This window comes from Microcaecilia unicolor, chromosome 9 (assembly GCF_901765095.1).
Source record: "Microcaecilia unicolor chromosome 9, aMicUni1.1, whole genome shotgun sequence".
NCBI classification, from domain to species: domain Eukaryota; kingdom Metazoa; phylum Chordata; class Amphibia; order Gymnophiona; family Siphonopidae; genus Microcaecilia; species Microcaecilia unicolor.
Window position 1 is genome coordinate 48796567 of NC_044039.1, and position 17940 is coordinate 48814506.

At 45.6% G+C, this 17940-nt stretch overlaps 1 protein-coding gene across 2 annotated transcripts in view; it reads left to right on the plus strand.

Annotated features, from left to right (window-relative positions):
• The first annotated feature begins 11095 nt into the window (after window positions 1-11095).
• FKBP4 (FKBP prolyl isomerase 4) overlaps window positions 11096-17940 on the plus strand; it is a 159853-nt gene continuing 153008 nt past the window's right edge. Inside the window, exon 1 of one of the 2 annotated variants that reach the window (XM_030214573.1) lies at window positions 11096-11472. In XM_030214573.1, the coding sequence (XP_030070433.1) occupies window positions 11380-11472 (93 nt within the window). In that variant the 5' untranslated portion in view covers window positions 11096-11379. The remainder of the gene's footprint in view (window positions 11473-17940) is intronic. The other variant, XM_030214574.1, reaches the window with a different exon arrangement.

Sequence of the window (17940 nt, forward strand, 5' to 3'; positions counted from 1 at the left end):
GCTAGAGTCCAACTTGGGGGTCAGCAACCAAGCAAAAGATCGAGGTGTCCTCACTGGCCTCCCACTTAGCCATCTATCCCCCTTTCAGTCCATTCAGAACTCGGCTGCACGTCTTATCTTCCGCCTGGACCGATATATCACCCCTCTCCTCAAGTCACTTCACTGGCTTCCGATCAGGTACCGCATACAGTTCAAGCTTCTACTAACCTACAAATGCACTCGATCTGCAGCCCCTCCTTACCTCTCTACCCTCATCTCCCCTTACGTTCCTACCCGTAACCTCCGCTCTCAAGACAAATCCCTCCTCTCAGTACCCTTCTCCACCACCGTCAACTCCAGGCTCCGCCCTTTCTGCCTCACCTCACCCCATGCTTGGAATAAACTCCCTGAGCCCATACGCCAGGCCCCCTCCCTGCCCATCTTCAAATCCTTGCTCAAATCCCACCTCTTCAATGTCGCCTTCAGCACCTAACCACTACACCTCTATTCAGGAAATCTTGACTGCCCCAACTTGACATTTCGTCCTTTAGATTGTAAGCTCCTTCGAGCAGGGACTGTCCTTTGTTAAACTGTACAGCGCTGCGTAACCCTAGTAGCGCTCTAGAAATGTTAAGTAGTAGTAGTAGATAATACGCTTAAATCTTCTCAGTGTGTGGTGGCAGCCCAAAAAAACCAAACAGGATGCTAGAAATCATTAGGAAAGGGATGGTGAATAAGACCAAAAATACTACAATGCCTTTGTATCGCTCCATGGTGCATCCACACCTTTATTGCATTCAGTTCCGGTCACCGTATCTCAAAAAAATATAGCGGAATTAGAAAAGGTTCAAAGAAAAGCGACCAAAATGATACAGGGGATGGAACTCCTCTCATATGAGGAAAGGCTAAAGAGATTAGGGTTCTTCAATTTGGAAAACAGACAGATGAGGGGAGATATGATTGAAGGCTACAAAATCCTGAGTGGTGTAGAACGAGTTGAAGTCAATTTTTTTACTTGTTCCAAAAGTACAAAGACTAGGGGACACTCGAGGAAGTTACATAACATAGTAACATAGTAGATGACGGCAGAAAAAGACCTGCACGGTCCATCCAGTCTGCCCAACAAGATAAACTCATATGTGTATACCTTACCTTGATTTGTACCTGTCTTTTTCAGGGCACAGACCGTATATAAGTCTGCCCAGCACTATCCCCTCCTCCCAACCACCAGCCCCGCCTCCCACCACCGGCTCTGGCACAGACCATATAAGTCTGCCCAGTACTATTCCCCGCCTCCCAACCACCAGTCCTGCCTCCCACCACTGGCTTTGGCACAGACCGTATAAGTCTGCCCACCACTATCCTCGCCTCCCAACCACCAACCCCTCTTCCCCCCACCGGCTCCGCCACACAATTTCGGCTAAGCTCCTGAGGATCCATTCCTTCTGCACAGGATTCCTTTATGTATATCCTACGCATGTTTGAATTCCGTTACTGTTTTCATCTCCACCACCTCCCGTGGAAGGGCATTCCAAGCATCCACCACTCTCTCTGTAAAAAAATACTTCCTGACATCTTTTTTGAGTCTGCCCCCCTTCAATCTCATTTCATGTCCTCTCGTTCTACCGCCTTCCCATCTCTGGAAAATATTTGTTTGTGGATTAATACCTTTCAAATATTTGAACGTCTGTATCATATCACCCCTGTTCCTTCTTTCCTCCAGGGTATACATGTTCAGGTCAGCAAGTCTCTCCTCAAACGTCGTGGAACGCAAATCCCATACCATTCTCGTAGCTTTTCTTTGCACCGCTTCAATTTTTTTTACATCCTTAGCAAGGTACGGCCTCCAAAACTGAACACAGTACTCCAGGTGGGGCCTGACCAACGACTTGTACAGGGGCATCAACACTTCCTTTCTTCTGCTGGTCACACCTCTCTCTATACAGCCTAGCAACTTCTCGCTATGGCCACCGCCTTGTCACACTGTTTCGTCGCCTTCAGATCCTCGGATACTATCACCCCAAGATCCCTCTCCCCCTCAGTACATATCAGACTCTCACCGCCTAACACATAAGTCTCTTGTGGGTTTCTACTCCCTAAGTTCATCACTTTGCATTTCTTCGCATTGAATTTTAATTGCCAAACCTTAGACCATTCTTCTAGCTTCTGCAGATCCTTTTTCATGTTTTCCACACCCTCCCGGGTGTCTACTCTGTAACAAATCTTAGTATCATCCGCAAATAGGCAAACTTTACCTTCTAACCCTTCGGCAATGTCACGCACAAATATATTGAACAAAATCAGCCCCAGCACCGATCCCTGAGGCACTCCACTACTCACCTTTCCCTCCTCCAAGCAAACTCCATTTACCACCACTCTCTGTCATCTGTCCGTCAACCAGTTCCTAATCTAGTTCACCACTTCGGGACCTATCTTCAGCCCATCGAGTTTATTTAAAAGCCTCCTGTGGGGAACCGTGTCAAAAGCTTTGCTAAAATCTAAGTAGATTACGTCTATAGCATGTCGATGATTCAATTCTCCAGTTACCCAATCAAAGAATTCAATGAGATTCGTTTGGCACAATTTCCCTCTGGTAAAACCATGTTGTCTTGGATATTGCAACTTATTGACTTCCAGGAAATTCACTATCCTTTCCTTCAGCATCGCTTCCATTACTTTTCCAATAACCGAAGTGAGGCTTACCGGCCTGTAGTTTCCAGCTTCTTCCCTATCACCACTTTTGTGAAGAGGGACCACCTCCGCCGTTCTCCAATTCCTCGGAACCTCTCCCGTCTCCAAGGATTTATTAAACAAATCTTTAAGAGGACCCGCCAGAACCTCTCTGAGCTCCCTCAGTATTCTGGGGTGGATCCCGTCCGGTCCCATGGCTTTGTCCACCTTTAGCTTTCCAAGTTGTTCATACACACTCTCTTCCGTGAACAGTGCTATATCCACTCCATTCTCAGATGTACCTTTGCCAGTCCCTCGTGGTCCTTCTCCAGGATTTTCTTCAGTGAAAACAGAACAAAAGTATCTATTTAGCAAATTGGCTTTTTCTTCATCATTATCTACATAGCGGTTCACTGTTTCTTTTAGTCTCACAATTCCCTTTTTAGTCATTCTCCTTTCACTAATATACCTGAAGAAATTATTGTCGCCCCTCCTTACATTTCTAGCATTTGTTCTTCTGCTTGCGCCTTCGCCAGATGTACCTCTCTCTTGGCTTCTTTCAGTTTCATCCAGTATTCCTCCCCATGTTCCTCTTCTTGAGTTTTTCTGTATTTCAGGAAAGCCAACTCTTTAGCCTTTATTTTCTCAGCCACTTGCTTGGAGAACCATATCGGTTTCCTTTTTCTCTTGCTTTTATTTACTCTCCTTACATAAAGGTCTGTGGCCCTATTTATTACTTCTTTCCGCCTGGACCACTGTCCTTCCACTTCTTGTACGTCCTCCTAGCCCCTCAGCTCCTTCCTCAGGTATTTCCCCATTTTACTAAAGTCAGCACATTTGAAATCCAGGACTTTGAGTTTTGAGTGGCCGCTCTCCACTTTAGCTGTTATATCAAACCAAACCGTTTGATGGTGACTGCTTCCCAGGTGTGCACCCACTCGCACATTTGACACACTATCCCCATTTGTGAGCACCAGATCCAGCGTCGCTCCCTCCCTCGTGGGTTCCGTCACGATTTGTCTGAGCAGAGCACTTTGGAAAGCATCCACGATCTCTCTACTTCTTTCCGATTCCGCAGAAGGAACCTTCCAATCTACATCCGGCAGATTGAAATCTCCCAGCAACAGCACCTCTCTCTTGTTTCCCAACTTTTGAATATCCGCGATCAGGTCTTTATCTAATTTCTCTAATTGTGTCGGAGGTCTGTAAACAACACCCACGTGGACAGAGGTTCTATCATCTTTCTTTAAGGTGATCCATATTGCTTCTTCCTTTCCCCAGGTCCCTGTCATTTCAGTCGCTGCGATCTCATTTTTCACATATAGAGCTACTCTTCCACCTTTACGACCCTCTCTATCCTTCCTAAATAGATTATAGCCTGGTATGTTTGCATCCCATTCATGAGAACCATTGATCCACGTCTCTGTGATTGTAACATCTAAGTCTGCCTCCAACATCAGGGTTTGAAGGTCATGAACTTTATTGCTTAGACTACGAGCAGTTGTGGCCATCGCTTACCATCTATATTTCCTGGTATGTGTTTCAACATTAGTGATTCGGGGGTGTCTTTTCACTTTGGGTACCTTCATATCTTTTTGTTCCAACTTCATTGCTTTTTCCTCTGCCTCAGTTCTATTTTCAGGAACATCACAGTGCTGTAATGGAGCAAAAGAATTCTTTAGGGGCAACACTTTTGTGGGCGGATGCTTCTGTGTCACATGACAAAGTCTGGAACTACTTTTAAAACAAACAGGAGGAAATTTGTTTTCACTTAACAAATAGTTAAGCTCTGGAACTCTTTGCTGGAGGATGTGATAAGAGCGGTTAGTGTATCTGGGTTTAAAAAAGGTTTGGACAAATTCATGGAGGAAAAGTCCATAGTCTGCTATTGAGACAGACATGGGAAAGCAACTGCTTACCTTGGGATTTGTAGTATGGAATGTTGCCACGATTTGGGTTTCTGCCAGGTACTTGTGACCTGGCTTGGCCACTGTTTGGTAAACAGAATACTGGGCTAGATGGCCATTAGTCTATTCTTAAGATTTCCCTTCACTAAATCCATGTTGGCTGTCTTTCATTAATCCATGCTTATGTATATGCTCTGTAATTTTGATCTTTATAATAGTCTCTACCATTTTGCTCGTGATCAGTCTCACTGGTCTGTAATTTCCCAGATCACCTCTGGAACCCTTTTTTTTTTTTTTAACTGATGCTACATTGGCCACCCTCCAATATTCTGGTACCTTGCTTGATTTTAAAGATATATTACATATTACTAACAATAGTTCTGCAAGTTAATTTTTCAATTATATTTATTTATTTATTTACAGCATTTATATCCCACAATTTCCCACCCATGGGCAGGCCCAATGTGGCTTACAACAGTCTATATAAACACACAACAAGTCAGCGAACAAACAATCAATGTCTTAGAAGTATAAGAGAGAGAGGGTAAAAGAAAAGAAGGGATTTGCTACTCTTCAAATTGTCAAATTGCCCCATTACAAGTTTACAGAGATTTGATTCTGCTTCTCTTAGCACTGAATACCATTTCTGGCACCGATATCTCTTCCACATCTTCCTTGGTGAAGACTGAAGCAAAGAATTATTTAATCTCTCCACTATGGCCTTGTCTTCCCTGAGTGCCCCTTTTACTCCTCGGTCATCTAGCGGTCCAACCGATTTTTTTGCTGGCTTCTTATACCTAAAAATGTTTTATCTTGTCATCAAGCAGATGAAGCCATTACGTATGGGTTGTGTCCATCAACCAGCAGGGGGAGATAGAGAGCACTCAACTTTTCACAGTGCCTCATGGCCAGCTAGCTCCACTGCCTCTTCAGTATTCTCTATCTCCCCAAGCAGGGTGGCTGCAGCTTCTTCGAGCTCCATCAAAAATCTGCCTGGGGTGGCTCCTGGCTTGCCAGTTGTTAGCCGGGGTGTTAGAGGCTATAGCAGCTTCACTTTGAAGGCACATAGGTCAGCCCTTTCCCTGCCTTACCCATGCCCCCGTGGATGTGGACATATTAGCTTGCTTTTCCCTGTCCTTTCCCACTCAGTGGATGCAGGCACATTGGTTCACCTTTCCCTCTTATCTGAGCCTCCAGACTGATTTTATTTACCTCTTTTACCTCTGCTTTCCTCACAGCGTTAAAAATAAATAAATAAATAATAAAAGTCGCGTTGCACTTTAGCGCAGCGATCTTGGAATAGAGTTTTTTTTTTATTGAGATTCTTCTGCAGGACCGGAGCTGTGATACTTGGTCTAGTGAGGTAAGAGTGTTTTCTGACTCCTCCGGGGTGGGCCCGCGATCGGGATGTTTTGGTGCGAACCGCCATTTTTGAATTTTACCGCCGTCTTCGGCGATTGCTGCGGAGACTGTAAAGCACTGTTCTAAATGTGGCAAGCGCAAATCAGCAGCGGGGCTCTGTAATTCGTGCTGTACAGACGGTAGAGCCGGCCCAAGCATGGCGAGCGGCGATCTTTTGCGGTCTGAGCTGGCAGCTGACGCCATTTTGGATTTTCCACATGGCACGGTCCCCGTTGCAACGGAGAGCCCTGAATCCGGGGGGGGGGGGAGGGGTCCTCTGAGTGAGGCTAATAATAGAGCTGATAGCCCTGGGCAGGATCCGGGTGGTCAGGGAGCGGTTTTCTCCCCTGATTTTGTTTTAATGCTGCATAGGGCGTACATGCTTAAAAGAGCTCTTCCACAGGGATCTTCGGACCCTCTGCCTGCCCCCCCCCCCCCCCCCCCGCTGGATCCTGGCCTTTTGCAGTTGGCTTGGCCTGTTTCTTATCCTCCTGATAAACGCAGAGGGGCTAATTGCCCTTCTGAGTGTGGCGCACCCCACTCCCCCCCCCCCCCCATGGTCGGGCTATGAGAATTCTGAGGGGTCTGGCAGAACTTCTTGGGCTGAGGAGCCAGAGTCGGGTGCAGAATTGCCACAGGAGCCTGATGATCCGTCTGCGGTGAGGATTTTCCGCCGCGAGGAGCTGCCAGCGCTTATTTCAGATGCCTTACAAGCCCTCTCGATTGAGGTTCCTGGGAGTGGCACAGCGTCCTCTGTTAATCCAAGGATGGCTAGTACCAGAAAGCCTGCTCGAGCTTTTCCTTTGCATGACTTTAAGAGTGCGGCATTTTCACATGGAAACTCTGCGCTCCGTCATTGCGGCGGTACAGCCAGGAGAGTTTCTTACGTCTCTGGACCTGAAAGAAGCTTACTTGCACATACCAATTTGGCCCCCGCACCAGAAGTTTCTGCGGTTTGCGGTGTTGGGAAAACATTTCCAGTTTCGGGCCTTGCCACAGCTCCCTGAACCTTCTCCAAGGTAATGGTGGTATTAGCTGCCTTTCTCAGGCCAGAGGGTATCCGGGTTCACCCTTACCTAGACGACTGGCTCATCAGAGCAGACTCAGAAAAAGAGAGTCATCTAGCTACAGCCAGAGTGGTTTCAGTCCTTCAATCTCTGGGCTGGGTCGTCAATATGGCCAAAAGTTACCTGACCCCCTCGCAATCTCTAGAATATTTGGGGGCCAGGTTGGACACAGCCTCGGGCTATGTGTTTCTTCCCGAGCAAAGGCGGTGCAAGCTTCAGAATCAGGTCGGTCTGCTCCTGAGGATGCCCCGCCCGCGAGCTTGGGACATTATCCAGCTGTTGGGATCGATAACGGCCACCTTGGAAGTGGTGCCATGGGCAAGAGCGCACCTACAGTATTCTCTACTTCAACGATGGTCTCCAGTATCTCAGGATTATCAGTGCAGACTTTCTTGGCTCCCTGCGGCCCGCCTCAGTATGGAGTGGTGGCTCTCGGACAGCATGTTGCGGCGGGGAATGCCGCTGGCGCTCCCCGATTGGTGCCTAGTGGTGACAGATGCCAGCCTGAAGGGCTGGGGCGCACATTGCCAGGGGAAGCATGCCCAGGGTCTGTGGACGCCCGACGAGTCGGAGTGGTCTATCAACCGCCTGGAGTTGAAAGCGGTGTTTCTGGCTCTTCTGGCCTTTCAAGTGACCCTGGAAGGATTGGCTGTCCGAGTGATGTCAGACAACACGACAGCAGTGGCCTACATTAATTGACAAGGCGGCACTCAGTGCAGAGCTCTAGCTGCGCAGGCCGAACAAATTTGCCACTGGGCCGAGCTGCATCTACAGTCCCTGTCAGCAGCTCACATTGCAGGTCAGCCGACTATCTAAGCAGGCATCAGATCGATCCAGCGGAGTGGGAACTAGCAGACGATGTATTCCTGCAGATATGTGCCAAATGGGGCAAGCCAGTGATGGATCTTATGGCGACCAGTTCCAATGCCAAAGTCCCGTGCTTCTTGAGCAGACGGAGGGATCCTCGCTCTGCCGGGTGGGATGCCTTGGCTCAACCCTGGCCCCTGGGCTTGCTGTATGTCTTCCCTCCGTGGCCCTTGATAGGGCGAGTGCGCCTGCGGATTCGGCTGCATCCAGGAGAAGTGGTGCTCATCGCCCCGGATTGGCCCAGGAGGCCTTGGTATGCGGACCTCCGACAGATGCTGTTGGAGGCTCCCTTTCCGTTACCTCTGGTTTTGCACCTGTTGTCACAGGGTCCGGTGGCCATGGAGGACGTCTGCCGCTTTGGTCTTATGGCACGGCGATTGAGAGGGCGCAATTGAGAGATAAAGGCTACTCAAATAAGGTAATTTCCACTCTCCTGCAGGCCCGTAAGCGCTCTACTTCTGTGGCTTATGCCAGGATTTGGCGCCAGTTTGAAGTCTGGTGTGTTTCAAGAGCGCTTTCTCCGTTGCGGGCTCCTGTCTCGCCGATTCTGTACTTTTTGCAGGATGGTGTACACAAAGGCTTGGCCTATAATTCCCTGTGGGTGCAAGTGGCAGCATTGGCCTCCCTGCGTGGCAAGGTTAAAGGCGTGTCCTTAGCTGCTCATCCAGATGTGGCACGGTTTCTTAGAGGGGTGCTTCAGCTCCGTCCTCCCGTGCGGGCACCTTGTCCAGCTTGGAACCTGGGGTTAGTATTGAAGGTCCTTCAGGGGCTCCCTTTGAACCGCTTCGGCGTGCTTCAGAGAAAGATTTGACACTGAAGGCCGTCTTTTTAGTGGCCATTACCTCGGCGAGACGGGTGTCAGGGCTCCAGGCGCTGTCCTGTAGAGACCCTTTTCTACAATTCTCAGAGACAGGGGTCACAGTTCGGACCGTGCCTTCCTTCATGTCTAAGGTGGTTTCAGTGTTTCACCTAAACCAGCCTGTTTTTCTTCCCTCCTTTGTTGAGGAGGAGTTTCCAGATTCATTTGGGCAGTTGCACCTTTTGGATGTGCGCAGGACTCTGTTGCAGTATCTGTGAATTACAAATTCTTTCAGGACCTCTGATCATCTTTTTGTGCTGTTTGCAGGTCCTCGCAGAGGGTCTTCAGCGTCTAAAGCCACTATTGCCCATTGGCTCAAAGAAGCTATCTTTTCAGCATATCTGCTGTCTGGCCGGGCTCTGCCTAAAGCCTTTAAGGCACATTCCACAAGAGAGATTTCCTCTTCCTGGGCGGAAACTGGAGCACTATCTCTTCATGAGATTTGCAGTGCTGCAACATGGGCTTCTAAGCTCTCGTTCGCCCAACATTACAAGCTGGATGTGGCTGCCAGGAGGGATGCGCGTTTTGGAGCACAGGTGCTAGCGCGTGGTGTGGCTTGTTCCCACCCTATTTAGGGACTGCTTTGTTACATCCCATACATAATGGCTTAATCTGCTTGATGACAAGGAAGGTAAAATTAGGTTCTTACCATGATAATTTTCTTTCCTTTAGTCATAGGAGTGGCCTAGTGGTTAGGGTGGTGGACTTTGGTCCTGGGGAACTGAGTTCGATTCCTGGCACAGGCAGCTCCTTGTGACTCTGGGCAAGTCACTTAACCCTCCATTGCCTGCCGCATTGAGCCTGCCATGAGTGGGAAAGCGCGGGGTACAAATGTAACAAAAATAAATAAAAAATAGCAGATGAAGCCATGAGCCCTCCCTGTATGATTGTCTGTATTGCAGTGATTCTGATTTTAGTTGTTGTTCTTGTTTCCTGAAGTTATATTCCTTCCTTGGGGAGTCGGAAAACAGTCTTCAGGATTCTTGTTACAGTTATAGGAGGATGAGTTCATTCCCTCCAGTTCATGTTTTGGGAGGATGTTTATTCCCTCCAGGAGGATGAGTTCATTCCCTCCTTTTTTTGAGTTTATGCCCTTGTTAAGGGGCCATCGTTCGCTGTGAGGAAAGTTCATGTTATTCCCATTGCGGTTTGCCATACTGCTTTGGAAGCTTCAAATACTGAAGAGGCAGTGGAGGTAGCTGGCCATGGAGCACTGTGAAAAGTTGAGTGCTCTCTATCTCCCCCTGCTTGTTGATGGACACAACCGATACGTAATGGCTTCATCTGCTATGACTAAAGGAAAGAAAATTATGGTAAGAACCTAATTTTCCCATTTTCCCACCTATTTGCAGGCTCAAAGTGGCTTAAATAGTTTTGTTAGTACAGTTAGTCCTGGATGTAAGGTACAATAATTGTTGTGCGGAGATTAATTAAAGGAAGAAGTAGAGAGTAGAAGGAAGGTATTTATTAGGTATAGTAGACGGTGGGTTTTCAGTGGTGGATTAGTTGATGACAAGGAAGGGAAAATTAGGTTCTTACCTTGATAATTGTCTTTCCTTTAGTCACAGCAGATGAATCCATGATCCCTCCCTGTCTGACTTTAGTTTTTGTACAGATGTTGCATACAGACATTGTGCCTCATCAGGAGTACTTGAAGACAAGCTATCAGAGTTACTACATGCTGTTTTGTTTGGTTTTTGCTCTGGTTCAGGGGCGTTTGTTCTCTGTGAGGAAAGTTTATGTAATATTGCCTTTCTTATTCACTCTGCTTTGGAAATTTCATATACTGAAGGCAGAGGGGTCTGGGCCTCCAGGAACACCATGTGCTTTCAGTGTTCTCTATCTCCACCTGCTGGTAGGCAGATACAACCCATCAGTTAATGGATTAATCTGCTGTGACTAAAGGAAAGAAAATTATCAAGGTAAGAACCTAATTTTCCCTTCTCTAGTATTCAAATATACTGATCAACATTTTGACAGTTGCAGAATGTTTCACAATTTAATGTGATGAGACTATAGTGTACAGAGATCGGTATTTCCTGGAGGAAGAGCAAGGGGTTTGCCTTCAAGAATGAAATTTTTTTCAGTTCTACTCATCAGCACTGGGTTGCTGCTGCGTTAGACATGGCATTGAGTGATTAAAATAGGAGTCGGAGGAGCTGGAAGGCTTCATTCACTTCACTGGCAGAAACTGGGAAACAGAATGGGGTGTCCTGATTTTTTTTTTTCTTTCCCAGTTGCAGCAGTGGGCGAGCGCGCTCGTTGAGAACAGTGCCCGGGCTCTACTTGTTCCCTCCCTCTCACCACACCCCTCCCTCCAGACGCTACCCGTCCTCCCGGCTCTTCCAGAAGCTTCTCCTCCCGCCTCCACTTTCCCAGGCTGGTTTTAAACTGACGCTGCGCAATGGTTGCCTACTAGCTATTCGCACGGCGCCGTGGCTATCTCAAGGCAAGCGGGGTGAAGGCAGGGCGGGACTTACGACTGCATAATCGTGTGCGGAAAAGGAGGTGGTAGCTGCAGCTATTTTCTTAACTAGTTAGTGCTGCGGTGTCAGGACGCCTGAGTGGAGAACCGCGTCGTGTTGGGTGCTGTACTTCCTGGGTTTGGAGTTACGGGTGGAGAACAGAGATGACCGCCGAGGAAACAAAGACTGAGGGGCAGCAGCCCATTACTGTGGAGGGGGTGGACATTACCCCGAAGAAGGATGAAGGCGTGTTGAAGGTAGGGGTGGCGGGCCTGCTTCTGCACTGTGCAGTAGGCAGAACCTTTTGTGTCTGGGAGGTAATGGTTAGTAGGCACTGCAGCCACTAGATCTCCGCCCCCTACTGTGATCCCACATTTCCAGGCCACTGGAAAAGTGAAAATGACTAATTATACAATGTTAATTCAACTTGATGAACTCGAGACAGAAGTTGTGTTGGGGTATTAAAGAGAAAAGAGGTTTTATCTCCTAAACTTTTCTACACCAGGGAGGGAGTGGCCTCTTTTTGTATCTTACTGTTAAGTATATGGAACGTTGCAGGTGGTAATAGCATGACTGTAGTGTGCTACGGACTACGGAGGACCGTGGGAGCAGCCTAGGTTTATATCAAAGATTAATCGTGCACTTCCTTGAAAGCACGGCACACTGAAGGGGCCAGTGTATAAAGTTGTCGCGACTCGCGAGCAGAACCTCGCAATTACCGTAAAGTGTACAGACATGTTACTGGGCGCACAATGTAGAGAAGGGCGCACTTCAGAAGTTAATTAAATGACAGAGAGGCATATTTTCAAAGCACTTAGCCTTCCAAAGTTCCATAGAAACCTATGGAACTTAGCCTCCCAAAGTGCTTTGAAAATATGCCTGAGAGTGGCCCATGCAGAAAGCCTAATGGTATAGTCCTTTCTGTTAGTGGCTGTATTGGATCAGCCACTGATAGGGAGGGTAGTAAAATTTGTAACAAAAAGAAAGCTTCTGGTCATAGTCTAATCTGTTCCACTGCCTGCCCATCCTGACTCGACCTCTCCTCCCCCCATATTAAAAAAATATATATTGCCCCCCTCCCTTTCAAAAAAGTCCCTGCTATCCAGCCATACTAGATCCTATATTTTATGTTGCCTTGGTGTTGTCTAGTGGCACTTTTTTTCCCCCTCCGAGTACAAGCAGGCCATGTCATACTCGCATATGGGTAACGTTGCCCAGTGTGGAACACTTTTACAGTGTATTATTGCTTTAAGAGCACACACACAGCTACAAATTCACCTGTGCTTCTTGCTCGCCATGAGTGCAGGACCAGCAGCAGTGACCAGGAGAGAATGCGCTGTTGGAGCGCCTCACAGCATCTGGTGCGTTTGCTGCTTTTTGAGCTCTTTGTGCCTTTTAGGTATTTTTTGTCTAATTTTGTTTTATCTGTTGGGGAGTCTTTTATTTTTTTCCTTCCCTCCCTTATAGTTGTAGTATGTGTCTCTTCCTTCCCCCCCACACTTTTAATTTTTTTTGTGCTCACAAGGCCCACTTAGGCTTGAGCTTCAGTTGGGATTTTTTCCCCCACCCTTTTTCATGGTCATTTGCCCCTTTTTAAGGTTTTAATGATCTTTATTCAGGATCAAACAAAGCCAACATTTAACAACAAAATAACAAATCTAGACACAATCATCAAGCGATAACAGAAATCTGGCGTAACAGCAATCAAGCTTAATGTAATATTAAGCAGAAACATCTTTATAGCAAAAACTGAATAACACATGATCCCTTTTTTATTTTATACGAAGACTCCCCCATCCTCCCTCCTCAGTACCATAATTCCTTTTAAATTTAACTAAAATATGCAAGATTATTCCTCCCCCCCCCCCCCATCAAAACCTACCTTATCCCAAATCTTAAACATACATTGAGATGGCCCGGTGTCTGGGCTCTTATGACCCCAGGCCATCTTTGAAAAGATAATGTCCAGTATTCCCAATCCTCCCTCTTCTACTCAAGCAGAGAACCCCAAGACATCCCCTATTATATCAGTACCAACTTAAGGCACATTCTGAAACCTGTTTAACACTGCACTTCTTGCTTTGGGAGATTTTATTTGTAAGTAACAGTTCCAGATAGACACAAAAGCCCTTTTTCCTTTTGGGGAATACCTAACAGCCCTTGCCTCCCCATAACATACAAGCATGCAATCTATTTCTCCAGTACTAAAAAGAGGGAAGTTCCTCCTGCATCCAATGCTTCAATAAAATAAATAAATATGCACTTCTTCCCCAGTGCTTAAGCTTTGCACAATAGTAATTGCAAATTTTTATCTGAGATCCCATGTGTCTCCCATTATTCAGTAGGACTCCCTTCCAGGAAAAGACTACTCAGTGGATCGACCTCCAAAATGCTTGAATGCCACTACATTGCCAAAAGGCATGAAAGAAGGTGGTGTCCCCCGCTGACATTTGGGGGAACTGATTAGCTGATGCCCAGCCTGTTCTAGCAGGCTGATGTTGTGATATATATGCCCTGTGTACTATTCGATATTGACACTCCTGAAGTTCAGCATTTCCAACCTGCTTTGGAATAGCTTTGAGCAGTTTTTGAAAATTCACCCCCTTCAATTCGTACCCAAGGTCCCTACTCCAAGCCTCCTTAAGAGGGCCATACTCTTGTGGAGGGAGAAGAGAAATCAGAGCTCAATGTAAACCGGATACGGAGACCTGGCCAAAAGCATCTCCTTGCAAAAAATCTCGAAGTTTCAGACCCAACCTCTTTTGTACCTTTCCATGATCTAAAATAGTATAATAGTGATGCAGCTGCTGATATGCAAAATCTGTGTGCAGCAGGGAAAGCCGCTCCTGTAGATCCGGAAAGGAATAAGGCACCTTCCTCATTGAGAAAATACTCAATCAGAACCATATCCGACCATCTCTTAAATTGTCTGTGTTCCGGTGGAATATCAGCATTACCCGAACAGGGTAATAAATCACTTATGTTCGGGTTCTGATTCCAATACTTCAGGAGAGCCCGCCAAGCGCCTCGCAGTGGCTACAGCAATACACTCCTATGATGTACGTGGCAAATTTTATTTTGTCTGGACATGCAAGAGAAAATTCAAATGCCAAGGTGTAAGCAATTCCTGCGCCCATTGCATAGGCGTAAACTGCTCAGTACCAAATAACCAATCCCTAAGGTGCCGCAGAAGACTAGCCTGATTATAGCGCCTAAGACAAGTTAAACCTAGACCTCCTTGTGGCCATGAATCATAAAGATATTATAGATGCATTTTCGATTTCTTCCCCCCCCCCCCCCCCCCCCAAATTTTCTACACATCCTATTAAGCACTTGAAGATCTTTCCACAAAAGGCGCAATGGTAAGACCTGCAAGACATAAAACCAGTGAGGGAAAATATTTTTATAGAGATTTATCCTGCGCCTTAAGGAGAAAGATAAATGAAGCTTGGTGTCTTTTAACAACCTATCAACATTCAGATGATATAGTTTTGAAGTCTCCATAATCAACAACACCCCCTAGTAGTGAAAAGATTCGCCAGCCCACTTCAACGGATAATGTCCCCGGCAGGCTCCACTTTGGTCCCCTGTCCTCTGCAACTCCTCTGATTTGTCAAGATTTAACTTGAAGTCCGAAAAATCTCCAAATTCAGTTATTCATTCTAACAAAGCCCCTATTGAAACTTGGGGATTAATCACGTCAGCCAAGATGTCATCAGCAAATGCTATTATTTTAAAGGTGTCTGTACCTAATTGAAAGCCTTGTATGTCGGGATTCCTCTGTGTGTCACAAAGGAGGGTGTCCAAAGTAAGAAACAAAAGTGGTGAGAACAGGCAGCCCTGTCTAGTAACACGATATTGAAAAAGGGGCAGAAAGCATTCCATTCACCCACACTTGAGCCTGAGAATAATACAAAGCCCGAATCGCTTCTTGAAAAAACCCCTGTATACCATAAACATCCAATACCCAAAACAGAAAATCTCACACCACCCTGTCAAAGGCCTTTTCAGCATTAAAACTGATCCGCACTGAGGGATCTTCTTGATTGGCTGCCAACTCTAGAGTAGTTAAAATCTTTCTCATGTTCTTAGTGATGTTTCGGCCTTGCACAAAACCAGAGCGCATGGTTCGGTGTAGAGTATCCTTGAAGGCTACTATTGAAACAGGACATTAGGGAATCCCAGTAGAGAGGTTTCAACAATGCTTAAAGTAAGCCAGATGTGCTTAATTAGAGAGCAGGATAAAGGATGCAAATTATCCCCTTCAACTTCTGAGCAGTTTGTAGATAAAAGGAAAAAAACACAATTTGAAGTGCCTGTATACAAATGCTAGAAGCCTAAAAAATTAGAGGGAAAGTTACACTATATAGCACTAAATGATGAGGTAGATATAATAGGTATCTCAGGGACTTGGTGGAAAGAGAACAATCAATGGGACACTGTTAACAGGGTACAAATTGTATTGCAATGATAGGATCAAATTAGAGGGGGGGTTGCTATATGTTAAAGAGGGAATTGAGTCGAATAAAATAAACCTTTCACATGACACAGGAGCATGGAATCAATTTTGGATAGAAATTCCACTTGTGAAGGGAAGGAGTATTCTTGTAGGGCTATATTACCATCCGCTGGGACAGAATGAACAGACAGATGAAGAAATGTTTACGGAGATTGGGAAAGCTGACAAATTGGACAATGCTATAATGGTGATTTCAATTACCCTGATATTGACTGGATAAATGTTACATTAGGGAGTGTCAGGGAGATAAAATTTCTAGATGTATTAAACGACTACTTCTTTGAGCAGCCGGTCCAGGAACCAATGAGAGGGGGAGCCATTTTGGATCTGGTCCTTGGTGGCGTGCAGGGCATAGTGTGAGAGGTGGAGGTGTTGGGTCCCCTGGGAAATGGTGATGATAACATGATCAAGTTTGAGCTGCTATCTGGGATGAAACGCAAAAGAAACCTACCGTAGCTGCATTTAATTTTTGAAAGGGTGACTATAATAAAATGAGGAAAATGGTTAAAAAGAAACTATAAAAGGATCGCCTGCAAAGGTTTGGACACTAAATCAGGCGTGGACGCTATTAAAAAAAATACCATCTTAGAAGCCCAGTCCAGATGCATTCCACCTATTTTCAAAGGTGGAAAGATGAGAAAATGTCAGACTGCATGTTTAAAAGGTGAAGTAAAAGAGGCCATTACAGCCAAAAGATTGTCCATGGAAAAAGGACCCAAACAAAGAAAGCAAGAAGCAACATGGCACTGGCAAGTCAGATGCAACGCATTAATAAAGAATGGTAAAAGACCATATGAACTGAATCCTGTTGCAGAGGCTAAAACTCACAGTAACAACTTTTTCAGGTACATCAGAATCTGTGGGACCATTAGATCACGAAGGAGCAAAAGGGGGAGCGCTCAGGGAGGACAAGGCCATAGCGGAGATACTGAATGAATTCTTTGCTTCTGTCTTTACGGAAGAAGATGTAAGAGATCTGCCAGTACCAGAAATGGTTTTCAAGGGTGATGATGTGAAGGAATCGAAAGAAATATCTGTGAACATGGAAGATGTACTGAGCCAAATTGACAGAATAGTAAATAACCTGGACCGGACGGCATATATCCAAGTGTACTTAATTCATGCATGAAATTGCTGATCTGCTGTTAGTAATATGCAACTTGTCATTAAAATCGTCCGTAGTACCTGAAGATTGGAGGTGACGCCAATTTTTTTTGTTGTTGTTAAAGGGCTCTAGGGGAAATTTATGGACTGGTAAGCCTGACGTCGGTTCTGGGCAAAATAGTGGAAACCATTGTAAAGAATAAAATTATAGATCATGTAGACAAAACATGGTTTATTGGGACAGAGTCAGCATGGGTTCGGCCGAGGGAAGTCTTGCCTCACCAATTGCTTAATTTCTTTGAAGGTGTGAATAAACATCTGGATAAAGGTTAGCCAGTTGACATAATGTATCTAGCTTTTCAGAAAGCTTTTGTTAGTTCCTCATGAGGGTCATCCCACGTCAAGTGGTCTGGTGGTCCCTGCACGACCATCACAGATTTAGATGAAATTTTCTGTGAACATTCATACGTGTCCCCAGTGAACATTGGTAAAGTTTTACGTTCGCCGATGCAATACTAGCTGAGCTATAGTAATCTGTTTGTCCCCATACTGCAGCCTTCTATGGTATGACTCCGAGATTTCGGCAACTTTGAGACACTGTATCTCCGGCAATATTTTGTTGAGAGAAACAAAACTTGGCCATCTTGTACAACTTTTTGCGCTCTATTAAATAAAATAATAATAAAATCTTAATGAGCGATTTCCATGAAGAAAACTTGGAACAAACTTGGTCCGAAAAATTTGCAGCACAAAAAAATTGTAAAGCTTGGCTTTTTATATCTCTGGAATTAAAGGTGTGATAAACGTGAAACTTTGCACACAACAACTTATCAACACAAGGTTTTTGAATATAAAATTTCATTCTAATATTTTCCATTAGTTCACAAATTGAGTATAAAATTGATGATTTTTGCAAAAATGCCAAAAATAGGGTATTTTAACCCACTTTTACAAAAAAAGACCTTCTGGAAACTTTTTAATCATTTTCATTAGAGCATGTTTCAAACCCCTGAAAAAAGTAGGGTTGGTTTTTCATCGCTGGCATATAAGGCCCTAGAAATAGGGACAAAGTTAAGGACGTTACTATCGCAACGTCATATAC